General features: G+C 40.8%; 1 protein-coding gene across 1 annotated transcript; it reads right to left on the reverse strand.

Annotated features, from left to right (window-relative positions):
* Positions 1–112: 112 nt before the first annotated feature.
* On the reverse strand, positions 113–15,129 carry brd8b (bromodomain containing 8b). Its single transcript, XM_054597018.1, has 18 exons — positions 15,047–15,129; positions 14,196–14,292; positions 12,983–13,052; positions 12,816–12,865; positions 12,559–12,681; positions 12,391–12,471; positions 11,635–11,699; positions 11,168–11,361; positions 10,503–10,694; positions 9,905–9,998; positions 9,463–9,605; positions 8,515–8,953; positions 8,392–8,429; positions 8,101–8,300; positions 7,619–7,711; positions 6,767–6,835; positions 6,354–6,639; positions 113–1,931 (listed from the first exon to the last, which is right to left on the reverse strand). Exons 1-18 carry the CDS (start codon positions 15,063–15,065, stop codon positions 1,872–1,874), a joined length of 2,313 nt encoding a protein of 770 aa, XP_054452993.1. The 5' UTR covers positions 15,066–15,129; the 3' UTR covers positions 113–1,871.
* Positions 15,130–16,617: the final 1,488 nt, after the last annotated feature.

The raw sequence follows: 16,617 nt of genomic DNA on the forward strand, positions 1-16,617 counted from the left end.
ACTTAAGACACTCAATGCAGCTGGTGGGAAGATTTCCAGGAAGGGAACATTTCTGTTGCGATGAATTAACCATGCAGTGATCAACACAAATGCGCAACTCCATGATTTAGATTTAGATCAAATAATCTTTATTTAACAAATGTACAACAGAAAAAAAATGATACTTGTATCATCTACCCAAACACAAAACTCTACATGATCCATCTCACAGGTACAAACCTTGTTTCTGTACGCTCATCTAACACACATTACACAAACATGTTTCTTCTTCCGTCTACGTAGCACAGTCTGGCTACATCCTAAGAGACGAGTATGGATGCATCGATACTATTTCAGCAACAACAAACTCCACATCCTACGTTTCAGCCCACGAACACACTCAGTGAAACACCTGCATTTTACAATACAGCCAACTATTTGACAAAGAATATATCGTTTAGTTTTTAAACACATTTTCTGAATCTCCACCTTCAAAAGGCAGCTGTTGGTTTCCATTCATTTCACAACAGCATAGCAAAAGAGCTGTTACATTTAGGTGTAAGATAATTAATCATGTGAAAAACACGTTTGTCAGAGAACCAAGCTGGAACCATTTCACTATTTTGAAAAACACTTGTTGCTTTTGACGACACTCCGGCATTTGAAATTGTAAAGTCTGCGGGCAAATGGTGACCTTTTACATCCCAAAAAAACCAAAAACAATATGCATCTAACAACTTCCATGATAGCTAGCCTGTATTGTGGACTTTGGAAGAAAAAAAAAAAAAAAAAAAAAAAGAAAGGCATTCAATTTTCAGATGCACGAGTGTACTCGAATGCAAAGAGTTAGAAGTTTCAACGGCAGTACCACACACAATCCATGACTGATTACATTTCTCAACTATGGTTCTCTTCTTTTTTTTTCCTGCAAGTTATTAGTGTTACATTGTCTCCCAATTTGAACGGAAGCTCAGACCTGCACGAGGGTAGGTAGTGAAACTTAAAACGTGCTTTGGAAAAAGATCTGCATAAATGTAAAGTATATTCAACTTGCAGTTGATAGGCCAAAACACTGGTATATGTATGGGCCAGCTGAATGAAACAAAATAATCCAGTTTAGTGACATCAGACTTTCTTAATTAAGAAAGAAACTCTTGTTCCGTCAATGAGAGGGGTCAGAAAATCCAGGTAAGTGAAGTGCATTTCAGTTTAACGTTTTAGCAGTGATCACAGACCAACATTCAGTACTAGTAGTTTTTGAATTTGTGGACCTGTACATTTTGATTCTTCATGAGGCCATTCTGGTCGCTGTTGTCGTCCAGTGTCTTTCCAGCCCATGCGGTCCGGGCACGGATCGGTGCAGATCGCTCAAATAAATGGATCAGTCAATCAGCTAGCATTAATCCATCCACCATTCAAATCTGACGAGTAGAGCTCATCCTGCCCTTCATCATTCGATCCTGAACAAACATTTGCTGGTGAAATGGATTTTTTCTCTCTCTCACAGTTTTAAGCGGTTCCATCTCAGCAAAGGGACTTCTACCTTTGCTTGTGAAGTAATGCGTGGGGAGAGTGGAGCGAAGTCCCATGGTGCTGCACATAAACCAATCATATAGACCAGAGAAGAAGAAGTTCTGTGCAGCTCTCTCAGACACACTGACAGATGTAACTGTCTACATATCCCCTCGTCTACGCCAAACTACGGATGTATAAGTGTGTATATACACACACACTTATACATCCGTATACAAACACACACTAAGCGCACACACACAAACAGATGCTGCACAGTCCTCTTTAGAAAACAACCAAGGTGACCATTTAGTATTCACCTCCTCCTCCTCCGAGTGACTCTTTGTCTCTCTAAGGGTCTCGTTCTCTGAAATCTCAGTCTATTTCTTCATTTTGAGGTCGGCCTCCATGGCACTACGGCGACCCCTAGTGCCTCCGTCCTGCAGCACAGAGACAGACGTGGAGAAAGAGGGGAAAAGGGAAAAAGAGAGACGAAAAAAGAAAATTCACATAAGGATGTAAAGGTCAAAGGTCAGTTGGACAGGGTGAAGGGAGGCCCTGCAGCGGGCCTCCTTAGGCCATTGAGCTCCGCACAAAAAAACACAGCAAAGTCCACCTCGGAAGGCTTCCTCTCCAAATGAAGAACAGAAAAAAAAAAACATGATGATCAAAAAAAAAGAGGAAGATTTCAAATGAAAAGAAGGAGAAAAGAAATTAGAACATGCAGAGACACGGACAATCGCACGTAAACAGAAAAAACAGGAAACCGGCATGGGGTCATTACCGGAAGGTCGACTGAAGCTTGGGTGATGAAAGGTTACAGGAGCCTGTGAGTGTGTGAGTGTGGTGAGTGTGTGTGGTGAAGATATTGTGTCAAAACAGAACTTAAAGTTTATGAGGGTGACAAGGACAGTGTGTGCAGAGATGTGTGTGAAACTGTCAGAGAGGAAGAGAGAGAGTATCAATACCAAACATCTAAACAGCGGAGTGTGGCTGTGTACAAAGGTCTGTTTTGTCTTTTCTGTTTTTTTCTTCTGTACTCAGAATTTGATAATTAATCCTATAAGCAGAGGTTGGGGCAACACAACCTGACTAACCAGATAAGTACGTTCAACAAAGAGGAAAAACTAAATAACGTTAAAGAAACAGTACATTTGACATTTCAAGTCAAAAAGGTTGCATCATGTTTGACCGAAAGAAAATCAGATGTGAAGTCAAACAAAAAATACCATCTTTTTTGTAAAGGCCATGAAAACTGGGAAGGGGCTGGGGTCCTACAGAGTCACGACATCTTTAGTTCACATGAAAGATTTCTGTATTAGTGTATATTTTTCTCAGAGCTCTTCTCTGACAAAAAGTGATGTCACCTACTTTCCCACTGGTTAATAAATCCCGATGTATCCGATTACAACTGTCACTTTTCAAGCAAAGATATTCGTTGATGATGCTCCATATCTGTACAGAACTTTCAATCAGTAATATTGCAGAAGAGGCGCCTGGACTCTTTGTGACAAAGACTACTGCGGCAAGCCTGCTGTGAACCAATCAGGATTCAGCAACATCTAAAGTTGTGAGGTTGTTGCTTATCCGTCAAATCTGAACAAAGCACACGGACACAGTGCTGACGAAGCAGATCTTCATCATCAATATTATGGATGTTTTTATTTCCGACATTAACTCCGATTGTTTCTTATAAAGTCATTCATATTTAGTCCTACAGAGGCTTTCAATAATATCAACTTACACTTAAATTAAAGAGAAATTGCTTCCACTTACTACGAGTGGGACAAAGTGCAGCTACAAATAAACCAGTGATTCCTGGTGAGAGAACTTCGTAAACGTGACTCAGTTTGTTAATAACCCCAGACCTAGTTTGGCATTTCTGTTCTGCAATTTCTTGCAACATATTCGTTGTCACTGATAATGACATATCTACCAATATCAGCCCATGGCTTGGTTGATTATAAGTCTTGCCCTACTCATAAGGATTTGTTTAATGCTCTTACAAAGGAACACAAAATAAAATCATTATATACTTTAAAGAGTGCTTTTGTTCATTTGCAGGTCATAACTTTTAACTTACTATTAGTTTTGAAAACAGTGGTAGCATTACCAAAAATGTTCAAATGATACTCAGCCCTAAAATGACTTGAAAGGGAACTGTTGCATTTTTTAATAACTACAGTTACAATATTACTGATTAACATTGATCATAATGGTCATTGGCTCAAATAACAACTTAAATCCTACTTTTATTTTGCTTCCTTTAAAATTGAACTGAATTAGAGAGAGAAAAGAGATGAGAGGTTGAAACAGATGTGTAGAGAGTGTGTTACAATGAGTGTGTGTGTGTGTGTGTGTGTGTGTGTGTGTGTGTGTGTGTGTGTGTGTGTGTGTGTGTGTGTGTGTTTGCTTTGAGACAAGCGTGTGCGTAGCGTGGCCTGGTTCTGGTGAAATCTGAGGGAGAACCTGAATACTTACAAAGAGAGAGAGAAGGAAAGCAGGAGAGGCCATTGGGACACTGTCCTGTAGGAGGACAAACATTGGAGTGAGAAAGAGAGAGAGATCACACACATGTGCGTGAGAAAGCAAGTTTCATACAAGTCTGCGTCAAACACGCCGAGGAACGAACGTCCGTTCGACCGCTGCACACACGCACGCACGCACGCACCTCTCATATGCAGATAGTAAAAGGTTAGATTGATATACACAGACAGATACACAGACAGATACACAGACGGATAAACACACCTGAGACTAACAGGCATGTATACAAGCAGGCAAGCACACTCACATACACACAAACATGTCTTTAAGTCAGCTCACAAACACCATACCACAGTTCCCATCATGGCCACTATAAAAAATATCATGACTTCCATTCAGTCGTAACACCTCCATGAACTACAGGGGTTGTTTTTTTAGTACTGTTGGGTTTAATAAAGCTCTAAAAAGGTCTTGACAGTCTCATTTCAACTGCAGCTTGCAGTAGAAAAGCCAAACAACAGGCTGAAATATTATTTAAAAAGGGTGTGGAGCTTTTTGTGACATAAAGTAAACCATTCGCAAAATTCTCCAGTTCCAGAGAAAATGTTGCAAATTCCTATATATTTCCCCGTCTGGAACTGACATCTCTAAATTCCATGATACTTCAAAAACACCATGACCTACAGGAACCCTGCTAGACACACACTCAAGACTCCCACAGTCAGAATAACACGCTCACTCACACACAAACGCAATTCATTGCAGACAGACAGGCAGACAAACAGTTGAGTCAGTGACAAGCGGATGCAGACAGACAGAAGTTATTGAGGAGAGCTGCAGCCAACATGCAGGACGTGAATCAGCAGGGAAGTCAACAGCAGGAGTTATTCCACTGAAGCACGTTGTAGGTGCCGAGAGGAGACGGACAACCAAACCGGGTCTCAAGTGTCCCGTGTGTTCAACAATGTGTTAATCTCTGACTTGTTTGATGCTGATGTGAAATGCAAATACATGTAATCAGTGGCGAGAGAGACGGGCACTGAATAACTGGCTCTCCTAAGTCACACTTGCATTACGCTGAGTGACGGTAGGCAACACATGAACTAATCGGCGAGGCACAATTCAGTCATTGTAGTGACCTCGAAGAAAATCTGACAAAATGAGAAATTGAAGTGTTTAGTTCCAAAAGGTTAGACACAAGTTCTTTGAATTCATATATAAAAGTAGCATGGGTTCAACAGACGTAACGGACTAAGGTATATCGTTAAATGTAATATCAAAACAGAGAGCGAAACTGTTCCTCCTGTCATTTAAAGCAGTTAAAGTTAGATTTATTCACATGAGTAAATGGTCCCATATTGATGGAAGGAGATAACACACACACTTTAATCAGTGGTGATCAAGTATACAATCCCTAAATGATACAGCAAAAAAGAGTGATTAAACAACAGAACAGTCAAGCCAAAGGCCCCACATTTGTTATATGAAGATGCCATTAATCTATTGAAATAGTTTGAAAGACAAGAACGTTTGTCATCATGGTCGATCAATACACGTAGAGCGTAAGTCAGGTTTCTATTGAGACAGGTTTCGGTAAAAAAAAAAAGAAAAGAAAAAAAAAGAAAGACAGAACCACACTGACTGTATGGTCAATTCAACAAATCTGTGACTTGAGTCCACAACTATGGCAAAACATTTCTCTATTAACAGGGGCTGTGTATCATATCCATTCCATTCACTCATTCATTCATTCCTTTTGCACAAACCACCTGTTTAAGAAATAGTAAGTAACAGGATTTTTGTTACTGGATGATGTTTACCTTTTCACACTGTACATTTATGTATCGTCATACATACTTGACATGACATCAGCCTACACTAATAGACTGTAAGTGTTGAGAGTTTTGAAATTGAAATATATTGTTCAGGAGGACAAATTCCTTAAAATGAAGGGCAAGGGGACATTTTAAACTGACCCACTCAATCTCTCGCTGGCCTCAGGAACCTACGCCTTTTTTCTTTTCTCTAATCTGTTTTTAATTTGGTGGCATTTTTCATTCACACTAAGAAATATCTATGCTTCTCAGCATGTGCACCTGCTTATGGGTTAAAATTGAAGGTTCTATGAAAATAAGAATGCATCAATAAACAGTATATGGCAAGAAAGTTTCAGTGCGAAATGGATACAATAGTTTTCCCATGACATAAAATATCTTCCTGGCTCACTGTTGGAATTTGGACAGTTTTGAACATTAAGGGTGAAATGTTTTGAGTTGGAGGTTTATTGAGTGCTTTGGCAAAGCGTTAAACGAGTCTGATTTTGATAGACTTTTAAGGGAATCCTAATTTGTCCCCCAACAAGTCGCCCAACCCACCTTCTCAGCCGGCTCTCCTGGCTTACGGTTTCCCTCCCTGCCGCGGAGGCTCTTGGCTGAGATGGCGCTCTCCGAGGTCTGCATGATGAGCTGGGTGGCCAGGAACTGCTGGACGTGCTCCAGGACGTCACGCTGCATCTCCAGCGCCATGTGGAACACGTCATGGTCTGACGAGTTGTACATGACGGCATTCTGGAACATCAGCATGATGTCGCGCTGGAACTCGGCTGTGGTGCGGATCACGCCGGCCTCAATGTTCTTCTTAATGGCCGACAGGTCCATGGGTCTGGAGCAGGAAGGACGGTGGAAGCAAAAGGGAGAGTATTACATGTTTATCAAAAGAGCATGTGAGATGTAATTTGATTAAATAAAAGCGAGTGAGTGTATGTGTGTGTGTGTGTGTGTGATCTTACCTGTGTACGATGCTATGGTAACCGGGTGCGATGTCATCCGACACAGGCTGCAGGAAGACGCTGGCGTACCTGAGAGAAAATAAAGAAAGTTCCCCTTCACTGTTAGGGGAGATGCTTTTGATCCTGGTTTCCCATAAACGCTGCATGCATTTTATTTCTCAGTAGTTAAAACAAAAAAGTGTGTTGAGAAGAAAATATGAGAACGGTGGGTGGAATCTTACAAATTCTATTCCAAATCACTCATTTTAAATTAGCCAAAAAGAACAACAAAAAAAAAAAATGCTGAATAAACAACTAGTAGACAACCGAGGTCAGTCCTGATTTGATGTTATACTCATTCATGTGCTTGTTTCACAGATCTTTTTGTTTCACAGATCTTTTTGTTTCACAGATCTTTGGCTGCTATATCCTTGGTATTGTTTCTGGGACTGTGGGAGTTTTAACGACTTTAAGAGTTTACCTAGGCTTCATCTACAATTCATCAAATGAACAGATTGAGGTTCTACAATCAACTGTTTTTCGGCAAAAATATGTGAATGCATTCATTGAACTTAACGAGTTGTACTGAATCAAAACAGATTGATTTAGTACAATCATGTAGAAAGAAAATATTTTTCACCCTCAAAAAGATTTTGACGTTTTAAGGGTGATCTCATGACCTACGTATGTTCTTTTCATCCGGAGGACTCCTGCTATGTGGGACAGCTCAGTACAATCAGGACGGTTGTTTGACAACCTTAATAATTGTGGGACTAAAAAACTCTGAGATTGACCGCGAGGTATTGCTAAAGTATTTTGACCAACAAAGACTTTAAATCAGTGCTGAGGTTGAGGCATTCCAAGAAGCTCCACCTGTGGTTAGCTGCGGCTCTCCACACCAGCATAATGGCTTTCTTCCAGATCTTCTGGGCCTGCACCGCCTCCTGGTCCTCACCGCATGTGGATCTGACGCAGCGAGAGAGGAAGCGGAGACAGAGGGCGAACGAAGAGAGGATTGGGAAGTGAATGGAAACAAGAAGCAGAAGAGAAATCCCCAGTGGCACAGAGGCAAGTGGAGACAAAAGCACACACTGTCAGAGTTTTGATGTCAGCAGACAAAGACCCTAATCTGGTTCAGAGGTCACGACGTGAACGATCATGACAAATGCAAGCTAAGCTTTATCTTGTTTTAAAGCAGAGAAATGCGGTAATGGCAGAGGTTATCTTAGGGCATTGCTCTGGATTTACACAAGCCACTTCCCCAGTAATTATAACCCAGTAAATAAAAATTATTTGTTATTATGACACAATCATCACACTACTTCCTGCAACAATGGACACACGTGGACACCTACAGCTGGGAGGACGAGGCCGGGCTGCTGGCCAGCGAGTCGGCCGTGTAGCGTTGTGAGGGCGGGCCGTAACCGTCTTCACTCTCGCTGGCTGCCCGCTCCACCTCTGACAGATAAGGACCCTCCCCCTCCCCGCACTCCTCCTTCATCTCCATCCCTTCTTCTTGGTCGCCCTCGCTCCCTGCCTCCTCCTCCTTCACCTCCTGGATTCAAAAACACACACACACATTGAGTAAAATGTCCATGTTTTACACATGTTTTGCGTGCGTGTGGACAAGTGTATAAGTGTGTTACCTTGGACTCTTTCCCGGACACAGAGCTGTCCTCCGAGTCTGTGAGACAGAAGTGAGAAGACGATTAGAAAAATATAAATATATGAGCATGATTTCTGCATGTGTGTGACGTGACACCACCCACCTAGGCATGGCGGGTTGGGCTCCGGCTGGCTCCACTCCTCTCCTTCGCTCTTGATCGTAGTCTCAGTGGCCTCCTTCCCTGCCGCCCCCTCCTCAGTTACCTCGCTTCCTGTTGCACCGTCGTCAGAGGTGACAGAAGAGGTGACATCACTTCCTGTTACCTCAGGTCCGTCACAGTTTCCCTGGAGCTGTTGTTGTGTTTTGGTTTCTGGTTGATTCTGGGTATCTATGCCTGCAGGAATCAGGGTTGACATTGCAGCCACATCCTGAGGCTCCTGAGAGGGATCGGAGTCTTGGACGGCGGGCGCTGCGTCCGAAGCCTTCAGCTCCTGGGTCTCCCAGGGGCCGGGGAGGGTGTGTCCTTCTGAGACGGCCTCTTCACACAGGGAGAGAGCGGCTTCCACTGCTGCTGCATCCAAGACCTCCACACAGTCGTCGACCTGGGATGAAGGAGGGACTTAACTAGTACAAAGCCAGTATGATCAAGAATGTTGTTTTTGTTACATAATGTCATACCGAGAGGTCCTGTTCTGCACTCAGAATTCCAAACTTTTTTTTTTTGAGCAAACATTAACAACATGATCCTGAAATATTGGTTGAGTGAATTTTATGCTTCTCGAAAGAAACGTAAACAAGGAAAAAAGCACTCCAGAGGTCACCGATTAGGGAGTGATCATTAAACAAAGTCTGCTTCTTAAATGTGTTTGTCTCCTGCAGGTTATACATTACTACTCTACATATTGATGCAGTAATAACATTTCTGTGGATCACTATCTATTAGAAGTCTACAATAACTTTCATCACAGTTTCATCAAATAAGTCTAACATACTCCCCAATTTAAATGAATTAGAAAGGCAACCTGCTCTGATCATGCTCATTATGGCCTCTTTAATGGTGAATGAAACAAACTAATGCGGAGATTTTGAATTAAAGAAACACAGTACGTACCTTCTCCTCTATGATGGCAATGATGCCTCCCATTGTCTCCAGGTCCAACTCGTCTCCCATGTAAGACACCGCTACAAGGTCCTCTTCCACTAACCCCGTCTCCTCAACGAGCTCCGCCTTAACTGCAGCCTCCGCTTCACCCTCTGCACACACACACACACACACACACACACACACACACACACACACACACACACACACACACACACACACACACACAGAGAGGAGTAAATAAAAACACAATGAAAACCTGCAAGGTTGTAAGTCTGAACTTAGTATTATTATCATTAACAGTGCAGGCCAAGATCCTTTATCTTCTATCTATTTATGTTTATTTATGTCACAGGACCATGAAATGATGTGGCAATGAAAGCCACTTGTGCACTGAGCTGCAGGAGGCAGACTCACGATGGAACATGTGTGTACTGGTGTGCGCCAATACCTGTTATGACATCATGACTAGGTGGTAAGGCAGTGGCTGCGGTGGCTGTCTGAACTCCATTGGTGAGGCTTCCAGTAGAGTCTCCCTCCACAACCTGACATCAATAAATAACACAAAAGTGTAAAAGGTTTAAATCCAGCATTGCTGTGACTTTTGGACCCACTGTCAAAATATTCACTGACAATAAATCAGAATATTGCAGTAACTGTCTGTCTGTTTTGAAAAAGAAAGTCACCAAAGCAGTGAATGAATGCAGGTATATAATTATATAATAAAGATATAAACTCTGACGATGTTGATTTTAGAACATGTCGCAATATACAAAAGACTGTAGGTAAAATAAGAAAAGTTTTAAATAGCGGCAAAGTCAATCCTCAATATGCTCATTAAGCTTTACTAGCAGCCGTTTCAAATAAATATTGAATGACATTTGAAGTTTATGTGCACAGTAGCATTCTATAAATTGGTGTTCGCGGTATATATCTTTGAGGCGTTTACAACTGACCAATTGTTTGTTGCATTGTATGATATAATCATATAATTCTTAATTCCTGGTATTCTTGTAGTTTCTGATGTTATGAACTATTCTGGCTCTCACCAGGCGGGGGCTGGCCGAGATGAGGTTGCCTTTTTTCAGCAGTTCTGACAGTAGAGGTGACGGCGGCGGCGTGGACTTCTGGGTTAGGAGCCTCTTCTGTGGCGAATCATCTATTTGAGCGGCCAGGCCTCCATCTTTGGGCCCCGGGCCTGGAGCCTCCGACACCGGTAGAAACACTCCGACCCCCTGGGCCTGGCAGAGGCAGCAAAGAAATCAGTGAGATTGGTTGGCACAGTGAGCTGCAGTATCTCAATCATCTCCTTCAAGGAGGAGCTGGGAGTGCCAAAACACCACAATGTGAGATTATATTTGTCCATTGACTCATAAAATGACAAAAAAAAACTGCTGGAGATACAGAAAGGCTCTTTTGTGGAGTCTATAGTTCTGAAATCAAACTCATCAAGGACTTTAAGTGGGTGTGACAGCCTTTAAATCTATTACAGCGAAGCCTGAATTAAACTTCAGTGAGTCAACTGTAAAATTCACAACATAATAAAAGATGGTAAAAATGGTGACTTAGAGAAGGTACTGTACATTTTTCAACCTAGATTAAGAAAAGCTCATTCATCATATTTTCCCCTCGGTATTGGCAGTATTCTTTGGCATCTCATCACTGTTACATGACTACATAAGGCAAACGCTTCTCTATTAGAGGATGTTCTTACAACTGAATGTGTGGTGGTGGTGGTGGTAGTGGTGGTGGTGGTGGTATCATCAGAAGCGACACCTCCTGTATCCATGGGCGTCGTGGGGACCAAGGAGTCAGCCAGAGAGTCCACGGCGGGGGGGCTGGCACCCAGAGGAGAGCGTACAGTTACGCTGGGCAGACGCTTGGGTGTGTTTTTCATCGCCTGACGAGCTGTGATGGACAGAGAAGATCAGAGGAGGCGAAAAAATTAATGATTTTTTTCTCCAAGGATTCAGAAAAGAACTGTAGCCCAAAATCCACATCACACCTTGAAAAACACATGTGTTGTTAACAGAGTTATGTGTTTTGATGCAACTTTAAACGCTGTATCACAGCATGCCAGATCATGTGAGGGGAATTTGTGGCAACACCGACCGCAGATATTCTAAGAAGTTCTCAGTAAATACCCAAGATATTCCGATTTACAGCGCAGACTGAACCTACCTTGGTACGCTGTTTCTGTGGCTTTCCTCTTCTGTTCCGCTTCCTCCTCAGCCTGCTTCTTCTTTCTGAGGTTGGAAAATCACACCATTTAACAGTCTGAGAAGAGGGTATATGGGGGGTATAATGGGAAAAAATGAATGAGGTAGGATTGTGGACTGTATAAACCCTTTCCCATGCTTCAAAGTGATAACTGTTGGGGTGTCATTGAGCAATGACACACCAACAGTACTCTACAGTGAGCCAAAAACGAAGACTTCTGACGCTCTTTATGTGTGATCACTGACAGATGCGGAGTCACTTTTTGCATCTATAAAACGCACTGCATTGTGGGACTGATAGAAAGTGGTATCTGTGCAATGGGCAATACTCGTTTGTTCCACTGTGGACTTTTTGAGGGCAGACTATAGTAGATGAATTTTCATCCTGAAAAATGTAGATTTACTAGACAGCATTCTGTACAAGAGAAACATGTAGCATGTGATGTGTATCATATTCTCATGCTACAGCAGCATTAAGGCCACCTATAGCTAAGTAAAGGTAATTGTCTTTGGCAAATTTCTTTCAAAGACTAAATGTTGAACAAATTTACATTTTGACAAGATGGTGGTGTTGAATGGAAGTCGGGATCACAAGAGTTATTAAAGACCAACTGAAATTAAATAGCATGTTTTTGTTATAATTTTTCTACATCTTGCTTTGTAAATCACATGCTACCTTCTGTTTAGTATCAAACAAAAGAATGGAAAAGAGTCTCACAGTGTGATCTCTGCCCACAGCTCCTTCAGCTGGGAGTCCATGTGACCCGTCTGAATCAGATCCACGTCCTTCTTCAACTTCCTGTCAGGACAGAAAGCACAGGAGGGTCAAGGTCATGTCTCGCAATCAAATGTATTTTAAATGATTTGATTTTCAGTGTGTATGTACCTATACTGCTCTTGTGTTTCTCGCAGTAGCTTTTTCAGTTCCTCTATCCTCTCCGTGGTTAGCCTACGCACAATGACATCTTCAATGGTTTCGACCACCTCACCCTTCTCACCACGCTTACGCCTGGAGTATAGGAGGGCACAAGAACTTTAAGTCAACTCCCAAAATACTTTACCAGTGTTAACAAACAAAAGTGACGACACATTATTATAATTCTGCGTTAAGGTGTTTGGCTATGTCTATATTATAATACTGACTTGGGTGCTTCTGTGGCCTCCAGCAGCTCTGAGTATTGTGAGGCACAGTGCTGAGAAACAGAGAGAAAGCTTGTTATACTTGGGCACATTTTGGCCACAGCCTGATAATTATCTGCTCCAAAGACAAAAGGGGGAAAATTATTTGTAGAATTGTGTAGATTTTTCACCTTCTGTGAGAACCAGTCAGGTGGACGGCCAGGCTCTGAGAACGGCTTGATGGCTCTACTTACAGACACCCTAGAAGACAGAGAGACATTCCTCAGAATAAACACACATGTTGAGAAAATAACCTAAAAATAAATTCCTTTGGAAACTGAAGAAATGCATTCAAATTAGGAATAAATGAAGACAAGGGAAGGTAAAATACAGGGTATTGTGGGAAAAAAAAGGCATGATCATATAAGTATTGGCGCAGTTCATTGTTAACCTACAATGCTGGCCCGTACTGCCACAGCAGCTGTCAAAATGATATTTATTTCAATTAAAGGGTTACACTGTTACATAGTTTATTTTTTTTTGTATTGAGGTTGACATTGGTCTTCTCTTACACACTGGTTATTAGTTGTCAAAGTCATGAACAACCACTGAGTGAGAGCTACCGGTCAGCATTTAGACAATATAAAGTGTCCAAGTCTGAACCCTAGTGGTAAGACTAGAGACTAACAGGTTTAACAGGACACATACTCGTGTTTTGCCTTATGTCCTAAAAGATGGACAGAACCAGATAATGTATGGTAGCTAATGTGCTCATTTTAAGCCTCTTACTTAAATTTAACAAGTTTGTATAGACAGGTTGATGCTCTTTTACTCTTAATGTAGATAGACCACTGTTGTTGAAAAGTCAAAGATACTTGGTTTTGTTTGAGGAAATAGTTTGTGTCGGCACATCAACTTTTGAATACTTTTTTCATATAATGGACATAGTAGACTCTAAGATTCTAAGGGTGATTTAATATTTCATTTAAATGTATGCAAAGCTAACACAACACTCTTTTATACAGTACCAGTCAAAAGTTTGTTCACACCTTCTCATTCAACTACTTTGAAGAATGTAAAATATAAAACATATTCTGGTTTGTTGAGCATTTGTTTGTTTACCACATAATTCCATATGTGTTCCTTCATAGTTTAGATGTCTTCAATATTAATCTACAATGTAGAAAAAATAAAAATAAAAATAAAGAAAAACCATTGAATGAGAAGTTGTGTCCAAACTTTTGACTGGTACTGTACGGTTCTCCTTTCTTTACCTCGGCTCTAGCTTCCCAACATATGGATGTTCTTAAAAAACAGACAGACAGACATCTGCCTGTTTTCTGATGTGCTGTGCCTGCCCCCCGTTGACAGTTGACTAATATATTGAGCAGTTTTTTTTCTTACCAGTTTTGGTCGCCACTCCTCATAACAGAGGAGGCCAGGCACAGTTTCTCCCTGACGGACCATGGCTCTGTTGGGCCCACATTCACTATCTTGTGTTCTGTGGAAGGAAAAAAAAAAAGGACAAATATACAATGAAGTCATAACCTGTCCAGGTGTTCTTGGCAGCCTTTGACAGAAATGCTTTATGTCAGTGCACAAAAAAAAAGAAAGAAAAAAAAGAAGATGTTTCAATGAGTAAACCCGTCCTCAGTCAGAGTTTATAAATCAAGCTGACATTCTTTCAGGTTTCACATATACAGACTGTGTTTACTTTCCGGGGGAATGTATTTCATGTGACACACAGGAGTTCTCTAAATGATGGCTTTGTCCCCATAAAACCCAGTTTAATGGGGACAAAGCCATGTGTTTTATGATATTAACATAAAACACATGGTGGTTAGCCGTCTTGTAGTTTGTTTTCATTGTTTATCAAGTTAGCCAGCTAGCTGTTATTAGCTAGATAGTTTAATCTACATTTGCTATCATGCTTGTTGTGCTCCTCATGCTTCTAATACTGTATTATTCTACAGTATAGGGCTTAAATGTATCATCTACAGTTAATTAAACATAACCCTGCAGACATTAACATACACATTCACTGACTTCAAACAGCTTCGTTAGCTTAGCGGTGTTGATTACGGGGGACACATTCACGGGACACACACGGATAAAGCGTGCGGCGCGTTTTTCATCCGTGTTTTAGGCTCGTTTGGACCGAGCTAAATGAACAGCACGGGTTAGAGTTTGTTTACTGGTAGCTGTGTTATCAATTCAGGAAGAAAATCGAGAAATATTTGTGAAATATTACTCACTGCCGATGCCGCTCGCCATTTCTTTTGTGACAAGGCCGTGAGCAACACTTCCGCCGGACGGATTTCAGTGGTGCACAAATGTGACGGGGGAAAAAAAGAGAAAAATCCTCAGAATGAAGCTGCAGTCAATATAACTAAATATATAAAAAGTGTTTGTGTGAGTTAGGTCGGCATTTTTTTTTTTTTTATATTTCAAGCCTGGACAGAAAAAGGTTAATAGGAGGTTGTTATGATAGTAGTTCTACCTAGTACTACCTCATAATAGTGTTTAATGGGAGTGAAAACCACAAACACATCTAAACCAGAAGTGTCACACAAGCAGATGCTTAATGTGTCTTGCAAAAAGACAATAACCAAGGAGAAAATGATGAGTTAGTGTTGTGAGCAGGGCTGTCAGGATTAAAAAGTGTATACTACTGATGTATTTTTGTCTATTTACTCTTTATGCATTTAAATAGACAAATCCTATTTTATTAAAATGTTATCTCTCCAAGAATTGGTCTGAAAGTGGGTTCAAAGGGCTCTACTTTGTCAGGAATATAATTCTGGCGGTGACATACAATTTTTTATTTAATTTCTTGTTTGCTTTAGCTAAAACACTGAGTCTATTACATATGAGAATCAACTTAAAGCCATGTGTATTTGTAGAGTATAGACATCATAAAATCATAAAATGTCCAGAAACAATACCGTGGACACAGCCTTTGTTTTGGTTGTGATTTGTACTCACAACTTGGCCTTCAGCATCTTTGGAAATTCCACTGCTGAATGGGGATGAAAACAAATACTAAACTTGTTTAAGTAATTTACTGTTGTTCGAGGTTCCAGGTTTTATTATCATTTTACAATACAGGATTGCAAAATAAAAATGCATTAGTAGCCCCCTTCATGCTATACACACAGACAATTTATAAAGGGATTTTCTGGAATAGAATAAAATATAAACAATTTAATAGAATACACTATATAAAAGTAGCATTTAAAGAAGAAATCAAAAGAAGCCCTTAATTATATTTACAAGGAAAATATACAATGTGTAATAACAGTGTAACAAAAGTGTTTTGAGTTAGATGTAAATATAAATATAATGTTAAAGTGGGAATTATGATATTGCAAGTGTAATGGTATGGGTTATGTAGCCTACAACACAAGCAAAACAGAAAGTTCCATGTCAAGTGCGGAGGATGTGGTGTTAACGTGTGTATGAAAATGTGTGCAAGAATCTACACCAGGATCACAAACAAAGTTTGCCTGTGTTACTATAATTTGAGGCACTGTAAAGTTGAGATGCAGCCAGTGCCTGGAGAACACACTGGACATATTTTGTTGAGTGAAAGAATTTGTAGTAACTGAACTGGACTTCTTTTACACTTGAGTGATGATCGGGACAGATCTGATTACCTAAAGTGAAGATTCATTGATTGTCAGGTTCACCTGAGTAGACAGACGTCTGCTAACATGTGACAGGTTGATAAAAAAAAAGAGTGGAATAAAAGTTTAACTTCAGCCTTCAGAAACAAACATTAACAATGTTAGCAATTGCATGCCAGCCCTGATAAAAAAAACCCATC

The sequence above is a fragment of the Anoplopoma fimbria genome, chromosome 4 (assembly GCF_027596085.1).
Source record: "Anoplopoma fimbria isolate UVic2021 breed Golden Eagle Sablefish chromosome 4, Afim_UVic_2022, whole genome shotgun sequence".
NCBI lineage: Eukaryota > Metazoa > Chordata > Actinopteri > Perciformes > Anoplopomatidae > Anoplopoma > Anoplopoma fimbria.

Bases quoted from the DNA above. Each gene is read 5' to 3' on its own strand.
- brd8b (XM_054597018.1), bottom strand. The intron at 9,606-9,904 runs GTATTGGCGCAC...GTGTGTGTGCAG, and splicing joins TAGTCATGATGTCATAACAG to AGGGTGAAGCGGAGGCTGCA. The intron at 8,301-8,391 runs GTAACACACTTA...TTTTGAATCCAG, and splicing joins TGTCCGGGAAAGAGTCCAAG to GAGGTGAAGGAGGAGGAGGC.